This window comes from Aotus nancymaae, unplaced genomic scaffold, assembly GCF_030222135.1.
Source record: "Aotus nancymaae isolate 86718 unplaced genomic scaffold, 86718_ANA_hifiasm-v0.15.2.pri h1tg000030l, whole genome shotgun sequence".
In the NCBI taxonomy this organism is placed as follows: Eukaryota; Metazoa; Chordata; class Mammalia; order Primates; family Aotidae; genus Aotus; species Aotus nancymaae.
Window position 1 is genome coordinate 27,933,647 of NW_026988443.1, and position 13,939 is coordinate 27,947,585.

At 39.1% G+C, this 13,939-nt stretch overlaps 1 protein-coding gene across 1 annotated transcript in view; it reads left to right on the plus strand.

The window, feature by feature from the left end:
* Nucleotides 1-13,939, plus strand: part of HYDIN (HYDIN axonemal central pair apparatus protein) — a 490,708-nt gene that overhangs the window by 206,726 nt on the left and 270,043 nt on the right. Inside the window, exon 13 of the mRNA XM_064383265.1 lies at nt 13,039-13,106. Coding sequence (XP_064239335.1) covers nt 13,039-13,106 — 68 coding nt within the window. The remainder of the gene's footprint in view (nt 1-13,038; nt 13,107-13,939) is intronic.

Below are 13,939 nucleotides of genomic sequence, written 5' to 3' on the forward strand. Positions count from 1 at the left end.
CATAGCTACTCTTTTTAGGAATGAATATGTGTTTTGGATATTTGTTTAATAAACCCTTATTGAGTACCTCCTTCAAGCAAAGTTGTATATTAGGTGCAGTAACTCGTGTATTTGGGTTTGTTAGACATTCCTGTTGCATGAATACTACTTCCCTCACATTTGACTCTAAATTATTTATCCAAATTCAGGATTGCCCATTCTCTAAACTATTCCCTAAACTCACTTAAAAATACAATAAAAGAAATAACAAGGGAATTTAAAAGTGTAGAAAATATCCATTTAACAGAAAGACAGACAGTAATGGAGGAATAGAGGAACAGAAAAGACATGAGACATATAGAAAATAAGTAGCATGGGTCCTGCCCTATCAGCAATTACATTAATTGTTAACATATTAAATACTTTAATTATAAGTTAGAGAATGGCAGAATGAATTAGAACAAAACAAACCAAAAAAATAATGAATCTATATGCTTTTTACAAGATACCACATTTTAGATCTAAAGATATGAATATGTTGAAACCAAAAGACTAGAAAAATGTATATCATGCAAACAGTGGCAAAAGAAAGCTAAAGAGGCTATGTTATACCAGACAAAATAGATTTTAAAACAAAAATTATTACTTAAGACAAAGAAGGGCATTTTACAATGATAAGATAGTGAATTCATCAAAAAGATATGACAATTATAAACACACATCTAATAACAGAGCACTACAATATGTGAAGCACAGACAGACAGAATTGAAGGGAGAAATAGACAATTCAGCAAAATGGTAGGGGATGTAAATACCCCACTTTCAATAATAAAGAAAAAAAAACAGAAGATCATAAAGGAAATAGTTGAACACTATAAACCTACTAGACCCAACAGACATCTACAGCACACTCTACCCAACAAGAATAAAAGAAAGGACATTACTACCAACCTTACAGAAATTAAAAGGATTAGTGGATAATGCTATGAACAATTGTACACCAAAAATTAAATAATGTGGGTGACATGAACAAATTCCTTGAAAGACACAAACTGCCAAAACTGACTCAAGAAGAAATAGAAAATCTGAATAGACCTGTAATATATTCTGACCAAAAAGCAAGCAAGCAAGCAAACAAACAAAAAACAGGATTATGTGGCTTCACTGGTTAATTCTACTGAATGTTCGAGAATTGTCATGAATCTTTGACAAACTCTTCCAGAAAATGAAAAGGTAGAAACACATTTCAGCTCATTTTATGAGGCCAATATTACCCTGATACCAAAACCAGACAAAAAAAAATTACAAGAAAAGAAAGCTAAAAACCCATAACCTTTATGGATTTAGACACAAAAATCTTTGTCAAATACTACCAAACCAAATCCAGCAACATGTGAAAAGAATTATACCTCATACCAAGTAGGATTTATCCTAGGAATGAAAGGTTGGCTTAACATATGAAAATCAATCAATGTAACATGACATATTAATAGAATAAAGGACAAAAACCACATGATTATCTCAATAAACACAGAAAAAGCATTTGCCAAAATTCAACACCCTTTTATGATTAAAAAAAAAAACTTAACAAACTAGGAGTAGGAGGGAACTGCCTTTACATGGCTCAGAGACTGAAATGTGAAACAAATGTGAAACTAAAAAACTGTTAGAAGAAAACATAGAGATAGGCCCGGCACAGTGGCTCATACCTATAATCCCAGCACTTTGGGAGGCCAAGATGGACGGATTACCTGAGGTCAGGAGTTTGAGACCAGCCTGGCCAACATGGTGAAATTCTGTCTCCACTAAAAATCCAAAAAAATTGGCCAGGCATGGTGATGCGTGGCTGTAATCCCAGCTACTTGGGAGGCTAAAGCAGAAGAATCACTTCAACCCAGGAGGCAGAGGTTGCAATGAGCCGAAATTGTGCCACTGCACTCCAGCCTGGGCAACAGAGTGAGACTCTGTCTCAAAAATAAAAAGGGATTAATATGTATATCCAAAAACCAAATGAGCAATAGTTTTCAGATATCGGCACCTAAGCACAAGCAACCAAAGAAAAAATAAATTAGATTTCATCAGAATGCAAAATAATTTGTGCTTCAAAGGGGGATACTATCAAGAAAGTGAAAAGACAACCTACAGAAAGGGAGAAAGTATTTGCAACTCATATATCTGATAAGGGACAATAAATTATTGGACAATTTTAACTCAATAAATAATCTAATTTAAAAATGGAGAAAGCATTTAAGCAGACATTTCTCCAAAGGAGATATACAAAAGGCTAATAACACATGAAAAGACTGTCAACATCATTAATCCTCAGGGAGATGTAAATCAAAACCCCACAATGAGATACTACTTCACGCTCACTTGGATGGTAATACTTTTAAGATGAAAAATACAGAAGTTTCCCTTTTTCTGCATTTTAGGTCCCAAGGTGCAAAAGTAAAATTAGGGTTACTCAAACACAAGCACTGCAATACTGTGACAGTTGATCTGATAACCAAGACAGCTTCTAAGTGACTCAAGACGGGGTGGCATATGCAGTGTCAATACACTGGACAAAAGGGTGATTCATGACCCAGGCTGGACAGAGATGGATGACACCAGACTTCATCACACCACTCAAAATGACAGTCACTTCACAATGTACGAGTGATTTATTTCTGGAAATTTTTCATTTAATATTTTTGGACCGTGTTGACCATAAGTAAACAAACAACAAACAGGATCAAGTGTCTTCACTGGTGAATTCTACTAAATGTTTAATGAAGAACTGTCATAAATCTTTCACAAACTCTTCCAAAAAATGAAAGGGTGGAAACACTTTTCAACTCATTTTATGAGGCCAATATTACCCTGATGCCAAAACCAGACAAAAACAACAGGAAATCAAAACCACAGATGAGGAACTACTGTAAGTGTTGGTAAAAAGGTGGAGGAATGAGAACCCCTATACACTGCTGGGAATGTGAGACATGGTAGCCACTTTAGAAAATGGTTTATCAGCACCTCAAACAGGTAAACAGGGAGTTACCATATGACCAGCAATTCCACTCCTAGGTATATACCCAAAAGGGCTGAAAGCATGTATTCACACAAAAACTTGTACATGACTGTTTATGACAGTATCATTCATAGTAGCCAAAGATAAATGCAATGTGGTGTATCCATACAAATGGAATGTTATTTGACCATAAAAAGGAATGGAAAAGAAATGAGGCACTGATACATGTCACAACATAGTAGCATGGATGAACCTTGCTACCATGGTCTTTTGTGATGGCTTCTTTCACTTGTCATAATGTTTTCAAGGTTCATAATGGATGAATGTTGTTTTCAAGGTTTATAATGGTGTCATAAATGGCTGAACCTTGAAAACATTATGAGAAGTGAAAGAAGTCAGTCACAAAAAACAACACATTACATTTCATTTATATGAAATGTTTAAAATAGGCCTGTGACCATTTTAATGTGACTTAAGATATGGTCACATTAATTCTCACAGGGATTCAGAATGTTTGGACAGGTCTATGCCAAGGTTATACCATAAATCTGTGCAGGGGTCTGTTAAAATTATAATTTTAAAGACAAGAGAGAATGAATCAATTATTACAATATGTAAGTGAGACAAGTTGAATACAAAATATGTGCTATGGTTCAAACTTTATGAAAAATAGGAGGGAAGCAAGATGGCCGCTTAGGAGGAACTCGGGAATGCAGCTCCGAGAGAAAGCACAGAGGGTGAGTGGACGCCGTATTTCCAGACTGATTTTTACTGCCCACAGACCAGGAGATTCACACGCAGAGAAGCCACACGGGTCGCCAGCGCCACTGGTGCCGCTGGCTTGAACGGCGCAGCCGCTGGGCCGGCACCCTGAGGCAACGGCTCACTGTACAAAGTGAGAGAGTCTGAGTCCCCTATAAGCCAGCAAGGGGAGCTGAAACGGGGAGCCAGGCCAGCGCCACGAATCTCAGAGCCGCAGCTTTAGCCAACGCAGCGGCTCCGGAGGCAGATCAGATAAGACGGTGTCCCCTCTTACCCAGCAAGAAGACCTGAAACACAACTGAAACCGGGACGGTCCAGCTCTGTGGAGGAGGGGTGTTCTCCATAGGCACCCTGCTGTTCCCAGGGCAATCTAACAAGGCAATCCGCCACTACAGAGACTCCGTCACTACAGGGGCGGGCCAACATCGCGGAAGCAGTTCTAACTACACCCAGAAGTTCACACGGAAGCTGGGTGGAGCCCACAGCAGCTTAGCGAAGCCTCTGCAAACTAAGTGTGACTAGGCTGCCACCTTGTGGGCAGGGAAAACAGCAACCGCACAGGGGAACATCATAAAACCGTAAATCCCTGGGACAGAACACCTGGGGGGAAGAGCAGGGGGTTTATGAATTCTGCCACAGCAGACTTAAAATTACCAAAATCAGAAAGACAACAACTACAAAGTCAACAGGTGGATAAATCCACAAAGATGGGAAGAAACCAGCGCAAAAAGGATGAAAACACCCAAAACCAGAACACTTCTCCTCCTACAAGGGATCACAACTCCTCACCAGCAAGGGAACAAGACTGGATGGAGAATGAGTGTGATGAAATGACAGAATCAGCTTTCAGAAAGTGGATAATAAGAAACTTCCGTGAGCTAAAAGAACATGTTCTAACCCAATGCAAAGAAACTAAGAACCTTGAAAAAAGACTTGACGAAATGCTAACAAGAATGGACAACATAGAGAGGAATATGAGCGAATTGATGGAGCTGAAAAACACAACACGAGAACTTCGTGAAGCATGCACAAGTTTCAACAGCCGAATTGACCAAGCAGAAGAAAGGATATCAGAGGTCGAAGATCAACTCAATGAAATAAAACGAGAAGGCAAGATTAGAGAAAACAGGGTAAAAAGAAATGAACAAAGTCAACAAGAAATATGGGACTATGTGAAAAGACCTAATCTACGTTTGATAGGTGTACCTGAATGTGACGAAGAGAATGCATCCAAGCTGGAAAATACTCTTCAGGATATTAACCAGGAAAACTTCCCCAACCTAACAAGGCAGGCCAAGATTCAAGTCCAGGAAATACAGAGAACACCACAAAGATACTCCTCTAGAAGAGCAACCCCAAGACACATAATCATCAGATTCACCAGGGTTGAAATGAAGGAGAAAATACTAAGGGCAGCCAGAGAGAAAGGTCGGGTTACCCACAAAGGGAAGCCCATCAGACTCACTGCAGATCTCTCAGCAGAAACCCTACAGGCCAGAAGAGAGTGGGGGCTGATATTCAACATCCTTAAGGAAAAGAACTTTCAACCCAGAATTTCGTATCCAGCCAAACTAAGCTTCATAAGTGAAGGAAAAATAAAATCCTTTGTGAACAAGCAAGAACTCAGAGAGTTCATCACCACCAGACCAGCTCTACAAGAGATCCTGAAGGAGGCACTACACATAGAAAAGAACAACCAGTACCAGCCACTCCAAAAACACACGAAAAGGTAAAGAGCATCAACACAATGAAGAATCTGCATCAACCAAAGGGCAAAACAGCCACCTAGCACCAAAATGACAGGATCAAATTCACACATAACAATATTAACCCTAAATGTAAACGGACTAAATGCCCCAATCAAAAGACACAGACTGGCAAATTGGATAAAAAGCCAAAACCCATCAGTGTGCTGTATCCAGGAAACACATCTCGCATGCAAGGATACACAAAGGCTCAAAATAAAGGGATGGAGGAAGATTTACCAAGCAAATGGAGAGCAAAAAAAAGCAGGAGTTGCAATTCTCATCTCTGATAAAATAGACTTTAAAGCAACAAAGATCAAAAGAGACAAAGAAGGACATTACATAATGGTAAAAGGATCAATGCAGCAAGAAGAGCTAACGATCCTAAATATATATGCACCTAATACAGGAGCACCCAGATACATAAGGCAAGTTCTTAAAGACTTACAAAGAGACTTAGACTCCCACACAATAATAGTGGGAGACTTCAACACACCATTGTCAATATTAGACAGATCAACGAGACAGAAAATTAACAAGGATATCCAGGACTTGAACTCAGACCTGGAACAAGCAAACCTAATAGACATTTACAGAACTCTCCACCCCAAATCCACAGAATATACATTCTTCTCAGCACCACATCACACCTACTCTAAAATTGACCACATAATTGGAAGTAAATCACTCCTCAGCAAATGCAAAAGAACGGAAACCATAACAAACAGTCTCTCAGACCACAGTGCAATCAAGTTAGAACTCAGAATTCAGAAACCAACCCAGAACCGCACAGCCTCATGGAAAATGAACAACTTTCTCCTGAATGTTGACTGGATAAACACTGAAATGAAGGCAGAAATAAAGACGTTCTTCGAAACCAACGAGAATGAAGACACCACATACCAGAATCTCTGGGACACATTTAAAGCAGTCTCTAGAGGAAAATATATAGCAATAAGTGCCCACATGAGAAGAAAGGAGAGATCTAAAATTGACACCCTATCGTCAAAATTGAAAGAGCTAGAGGAGCAAGATCAAAAAAACTCAAAACCTAGCAGAAGACAAGAAATAACTAAGATCAAAGCAGAATTGAAGGAGATAGAGACACGAAAAACCCTTCAAAAAATCAATAAATCCAGGAGCTGGTTTTTTGAAAAGATCAACAAAATAGACAGACCACTAGCCAGACTAATAAAAAAGAAAAGAGAGAATAACCAAATAGATGCAATAAAAAATGATAAAGGGGATATCACCACAGATGCCACAGAAATTCAAACCATCATCAGAGATTATTACAAACAACTCTATGCACATAAATTAGAAAACCTGGAGGAAATGGATAAATTCCTGGACAGCTGCCTCCTCCCAAGCCTAAACCAGGAAGAAGCCGAAACCCTGAACAGACCAATAACAAGGTCTGAAGTCGAGGCAGCAATTAAGAGCCTACCACCCAAAAAAAGCCCAGGTCCAGATGGGTTCACAGCCGAATTCTACCAGACATACAAAGAGGAACTGATACCATTCATACTGAAACTATTCCAAATAATCCAAAAAGAGGGAATCCTTCCCAAATCATTTTATGAGACCAACATCATCCTAATACCAAAACCTGGCAGAGACTCAACAAGAAAAGAAAACTACAGGCCAATATCCATGATGAACATAGATGCAAAAATCTTCAATAAAATACTGGCAAGCCGCTTACAACAGCACATCAAAAAGCTTATCCACCATGATCAAGTAGGATTCATCCCGGGGATGCAAGGCTGGTTCAATATACGCAAGTCTATAAATGTAATTCACCACATAAACAGAACCAAAGACAAAAACCACATGATTATCTCAATCGATGCAGAGAAGGCCTTCGACAAAATTCAACAGCACTTTATGCTAAAAACCCTCAATAAACTAGGTATCGATGGAACGTATCTCAAAATAATAAAAGCTATTTACGACAAACCAACAGCCAATATCATACTGAATGGGCAAAAACTGGAAGCATTCCCTTTGAAATCTGGCACTAGACAAGGATGCCCTCTCTCACCACTCCTATTCAATATAGTACTGGAAGTTCTAGCCAGAGCAATCAGGCAAGAAAAAGAAATAAAGGGTATTCAATTAGGAAAGGAGGAAGTCAAATTGTCTCTATTTGCAGACGACATGATTGTATATCTAGAAGACCCCCTCATCTCAGCCCAAAAGCTCCTGAAACTGATAAGCAACTTCAGCAAAGTCTCAGGATACAAAATCAATGTGCAAAAATCACAAGCATTCCTATACACCAATAACAGACTTAAAGAGAGCCAAATCAAGAACGAACTGCCATTCACAATTGCTACAAAGAGAATAAAATACCTAGGAATACAACTAACAAGGAATGTAAAGGACCTCTTCAAGGAGAACTACAAATCACTGCTCAACGAAATAAGAGAGGACACAAACAGATGGAGAAACATTCCATGTTCATGGTTAGGAAGAATTAATATCGTGAAAATGGCCATACTGCCCAAAGTAATATACAGATTCAATGCTATCCCCATCAAGCTACCAATGACCTTCTTCACAGAACTGGAAAAAACCACCTTAAACTTCATATGGAACCAAAAGAAAGCCCGCATAGCCAAGTCAATTCTAAGCAAAAAGAACAAAGCAGGAGGCATCACACTACCAGACATCAAACTCTACTACAAGGCTACAGTAATCAAAACAGCATGGTACTGGTACCAAAACAGAGATATAGACCAATGGAACAGAACAGAGGCGTCGGAGGCAACACAACATATCTACAACCACCCGATCTTTGACAAACCTGATAAAAACAAGCAATGGGGAAAGGATTCCCTGTTCAATAAGTGGTGTTGGGAAAACTGGCTAGCCATATGCAGAAAGCAGAAACTGGACCCCTTCCTGACACCTTACACTAAAATTGACTCCAGATGGATTAAAGACTTAAACATAAGACCTAACACCATAAAATCACTAGAAGGAAACCTAGGCAAAACCATTCAGGACATAGGCGTAGGCAAGGACTTCATGACCAAAACACCAAAAGCATTGGCAACAAAAGCCAAAATAGACAAATGGGACCTAATCAAACTCCACAGCTTCTGCACAGCAAAAGAAACAGTCAATAGAGTGAATCGGCAACCAACAGAATGGGAAAAAATTTTTGCAGCCTACCCATCTGACAAAGGGCTGATATCCAGAATTTACAACGAGCTAAAAAAGATTTACAAGAAAAAAACAAACAAGCCCATTCAAAAGTGGGCGAAGGATATGAACAGATACTTTACAAAAGAAGACATACATGAGGCCAACAAGCATATGAAAAAATGCTCATCATCACTGGCCATTAGAGAAATGCAAATCAAAACCACATTGAGATACCATCTCACACCAGTTAGAATGGCAATCATTAAAAAATCTGGAGACAACAGATGCTGGAGAGGATGTGGAGAAATAGGAACACTTTTACACTGTTGGTGGGAGTGTAAATTAGTTCAACCATTGTGGAAAACAGTGTGGCGATTCCTCAAGGACCTAGAAATAGAAATTCCATTTGACCCAGCAATCCCATTACTGGGCATATATCCAAAGGATTATAAATCATTCTACTATAAGGACACATGCACACGAATGTTCATAGCAGCACAGTTTACAATAGCAAAGACCTGGAACCAACCCAAATGCCCATCGATGATAGAATGGACAGGAAAAATGTGGCACATATACACCATGGAATATTATGCAGCCATTAAAAACGAGGAGTTCGCGTCCTTTGTAGGGACATGGATGAACCTGGAAACCATCATTCTCAGCAAACTGACACAAGAACACAAAATCAAACACCACATGTTCTCACTCATAGGCGGGTGTTGAACAAGGAGGACATATGGACACAGGGAGGGGAGCACTATACATGGGGGTCTGTTGTGGGGGAGTGGGGGGGACAGCGGAGGGGTGGGGAATTGGGGAGGGAGAGCATGGGGAGAAATGCCAGATATGGGTGAAGGGGAGGAAGGCAGCAAATCACACTGCCACGTATGCACCTATGCAACAACCTTGCATGTTTTTCACATGTACCCCAAAACCTAAAATGCAATAAAATAAAAAAAAATAAAAAAAAAAAAAGAAAAATAGGAGGGAAGAAAACTGCTCACAGGTAATTTAAAAAATCACATTCATTGTACAGTGTTGTTTATCCAACCACTGAAAATATTGTGTCAAGTAATCGAAAGAGTAAAAATATAATATTTGTTCTGATCTTTCAAGGCATACTAGCTAAAATACTAGCTTATGTGGTATTGAGAAGTGAGTACCTGGCAATAAAAAAGTAAGAAGGAAAATTCCAGAACCTCTGGCATTAACTAGATGGGATTGTTCAGCCACAGTTCCCTCAGTTACACGTGCCTTTGAACAAGTGTCACGTATCTCTGGCTGTTTAAACTTCTGCGCTGATTAAATGTCTGCTTTGTTAAAAAAAATTTTTTAACTTCTTTCCTACTTTCTTTGGTATCTTGTGCATGTCAGACACTTTTGATCTGTTTGTTACTTTGGTCCCTAAAAGATTCTTTTAAAAGTTAAGCATATAGCCTATAGGCCTGTTTGTTGACTTCATTCTCAACTGGATCTTAATTCCTGGTTGAGTCCCAACCACTCCCCTTAAAACCACTTCAGATCATTAGCATGAGATACACTAAATGCTCATGAGAAAGTAAGACTCAAAACTTTTTGACTTGAGGCTTTGCTGTGATTACACTAAGGCACCAACATATTCTGCATGGTATGACACACACACACCACCAACATCTGGAGCTTGGTGAATTAGAAGGTTCTTACTTGGTGTGTTTTCTGGTATCTGTGTGTCTATAACATTTAAGTTTTGCCACACAGATGGGACACTTTCCATTTTTACCTTTGACCTACAGATAAAGACATGGACCATGGAGAAAAATAATTATTGCTCTGAAGGTAAACAAGATACCTGAATAGATTAGTTTTCTTTTGCTGTTGTAACAAATTTTCACATATTTAGTAGCTTAAAACAACACGTTTAATATTTTACAGTTCTATAGACTTAATACAGGTCTTACTGGGTTAAAATCAGCGTTGGCAGGGCTGTGTTTCCTTCTCAAGGCTCTAGAGGGAACCCATTTCCTAACTTTTTTTGGGTTCCTGAGGCTGCTCACATTCCTTGGTTCATGGTTTCCTTCTTCTGTGTTCAAAGCCAGGTTGAGTTCTCAGATTGCAGCACTCTGACCTGCTCTTCTGTCTCTCTCCTCTATTTGTTTTTTTGTTTTGTTTTGTTTTGTTTGAGACAGAGTCTTGCACTATTACCCAGGCTGTAGTGCAGTGGCACAATCTTGGGTCACTGCAGTCTCCACCTCCTGGGTTCAAGTAATTCTCCTGCCTCAGCTTCCCAAGTAGCTGGGACTACAGGCATGCGCCACCATGCCCAGCTAATTTTTTTGTATGTTTAGTAGAGACAGGGTTTCACCACATTGGCCAGTATGGTCTCAATCTCCTGACCTTGTGATCCCCCTGCCTCGGCCTCCCAAAGTGCTGGGATTACAGACATGAGCCACCGTGCCTGGCTCTCTCCTCTTTTTTTTTTTTTTTACTTTACTTTAAGTTCTGGGGTACATGTGCAGATCTTGCAGGATTGTTACATAGGTATACACATGCCATGGTGGTTTGCTGCCTCCATCACCCCGTCACCTATATTACGTATTTCTCCTAATGTTATCCCTCCCCCGCCAATCCTCCCCACCCCCTGCTATCCCTCCCCTAGCCCCCACCCCCCAACAGACCCCAGTGTGTGATGTTCCCCTCCCTGTGTCCATGTATTCTCACTGTTCAGCACCTACTTATGAGTGAGAACATGCGGTGTTTGGTTTTCTGTTCTTGTGTCAGTTTGCTGAGAATGATGGTTTCCAGATTCATCCATGTCCCTGCAAAGGACATTAACTCATCCTTTTTTATGGCTGCATAGTATTCCATGGTGTATATGTGTCACATTTTTTTAAATCCAGTCTATCTTTGATGGGCATTTGGGTTGGTTCCAAGTCTTTGCTATTGTAAACAGTGCCACAATGAACATACGTGTGCCTCTGTCCTTATAATATATCAATTTATAATCCTTTGGGTATATACCCAGTAATGGAATTTGTGGGTCAAATAGTATTTCTATTTCTAGATCCTTGAGGAATTGCCACACTGTCTTCCACAATGATTGAACTAATTTACACTCCCACCAAGAGTGTAAAAGCGTTCCTATTTCTCCACATTCTCTCCAGTATCAGTTGTCTCCAGATTTTTTAATGATCGCCATTCTAACTGGCATGAGATGGTATCTCAATGTGGTTTTGATTTGCATTTCTCTAATGACCAGTGATGATGAGCATTTTTTCTTATGTTTGTGGGCCACATAAATGTCTTCTTTTGAAAAGTGTCTGTTCATATCCTTTGCCCACTCTTTGATGGGGTTGTTTTTTTCTTGTATATTTGTTTTAGTTCTTTGTAGATTCTAGATATTAGCCCTCTGTCAGATGGGTAGCTTGCAAAAATTTTTTCCCATTCTGTTGGTTGCTGGTTCACTCTAATGATTGTTTCTTTTGCTGTGCAGCAGCTCTGGAGTTTAATTAGATCCCATTTGTCTATTTTGGCTTCTCTCCTCTATTTTTAAAAATCACCGCTGTGGTTACAATGGGTCTACCAGGATAAGACAGAATAACCTCCCTATCTTAAATTCAGTTAATTAGCAACTCTAATTCCATCTGCTACCTTAATTCCTCTTTGCCATGTAACCTAATGTATTCATAGATTCTGGGAATTAGGACATAGATATCTCTGGGAGCCATTATTCTACCTATCATACCTTCTAAGCTAGAAGTTATAGAATCTCTCTATTATTTATTTTAAGCTACAGTATCTCTCCAAGATCATGAAGCCTTGCACTGAGAGAGAAATAGAATCAACATTTAGAGTAAAGGGTCGTTCAATGTCACCTAGTCCAGTCTTCTCTTTTATACATGAGGAAGAGAAACGGAAGCTGATTAAGTAGCTGGCCAACATCACAGTGAGTGAATGTCACAGTGGTAAGAATGGAATTAGAACAGTTTATATGAAAGCATGAACAGGGATTACTAGTATCAAGGATAGTCTTTCGTGTGTGTTACATGATTAGACCTTTAATTTTTATTTCTTAACACGTTAATAACTTTACATGACGTGTCTCATTCAAAATAACAACATATTGTGCCATTGTTTGGTGATCCACTTGCTCTGGCTCTCACCCATTCATTGGTAGAAATAAGATAAGTTAACCACAGGATTGTTTGCCAAAACCAAGGTTTCAATCATAAAAAAGAATTTTAAGAACCACTGTGATAGACCACCATGTCATCCTTTTTTTAAATCCTAGATACTGTAATTGATTTAATGGCAAGTTATGGTTTTTGTACTTAGTCTTGCCCCACTTCCTGATTGTGAGTGATTCACTGGATTCTCTCCCTCTTCTCCACCTTGTTTTCTTACTTCCAGAGGCTGTGTCATTGGACCAACCTTCCATTTTAATGTTCCGGCTCTGCACTTTGGTGATGTTTCCTTTGGTGAGTAATTTTCCATTTTAAATTAGAAATTGAATAGGATTCCTTTTCTCCACATGGGAGGAGGAAGGTTTACAAAGAACCCCCCTTCCACAGCACTGGAATACAAAGCCCAGAACAAGGACATTCAGAACGTGTGCCCTATATCTCATTGCCCTGCATGAGAAACAGTTCACATAACTGTCCCAAGTGAGTTACCCCAAGAAATCTCATACCGATTCATTGTTTGGATTCTACTCTATTATTCAGTTCTGAAATGTTAATGTAAATGCTATATACCAGTGGTAAGCCCATTTTTGAGCTCCACGAATATCTGAAACTCTTTTATCAAGAAGTCAGACCCTTAAAAAACATCAAGGCCCCTAATATAGTACAGTTCAATAAAATATGCCAAAGGCGAAAATGCCAAGATGCCACTGATTTCCTCAAAATGCTATTTTGCTTTGAAGTATCTACAGTTTCCAGCGAATATCAATGACCATAAATACATCAGAAACACAGGGGTTTTAAAGTGCGGTATTGATTTTTATAAAGGGGCTACTTCTAACATGAATAACTTCATTTAGTGTGCTCCAAGTTGAGTAGTAGATATCACTAGTGATTTCTAGTTACAGTTTTAACAGTGGTGGCAGCAGAAGCCAGATTGTGGTAAGATTAAAAAAAATTGTAAAGATACTCAAAGTAATATATATTTGGCAGAGTGTAGTCACTCTCTTAACTATACCTATCAGACAGATTTTGTTTATAAGAAATTATCATCACTGGCTAAAGAGTTTTTATGGTAGCTCTGTAATTTAAAAATAAATACATTTATTTTGAACGTTTGGTATGCTCCT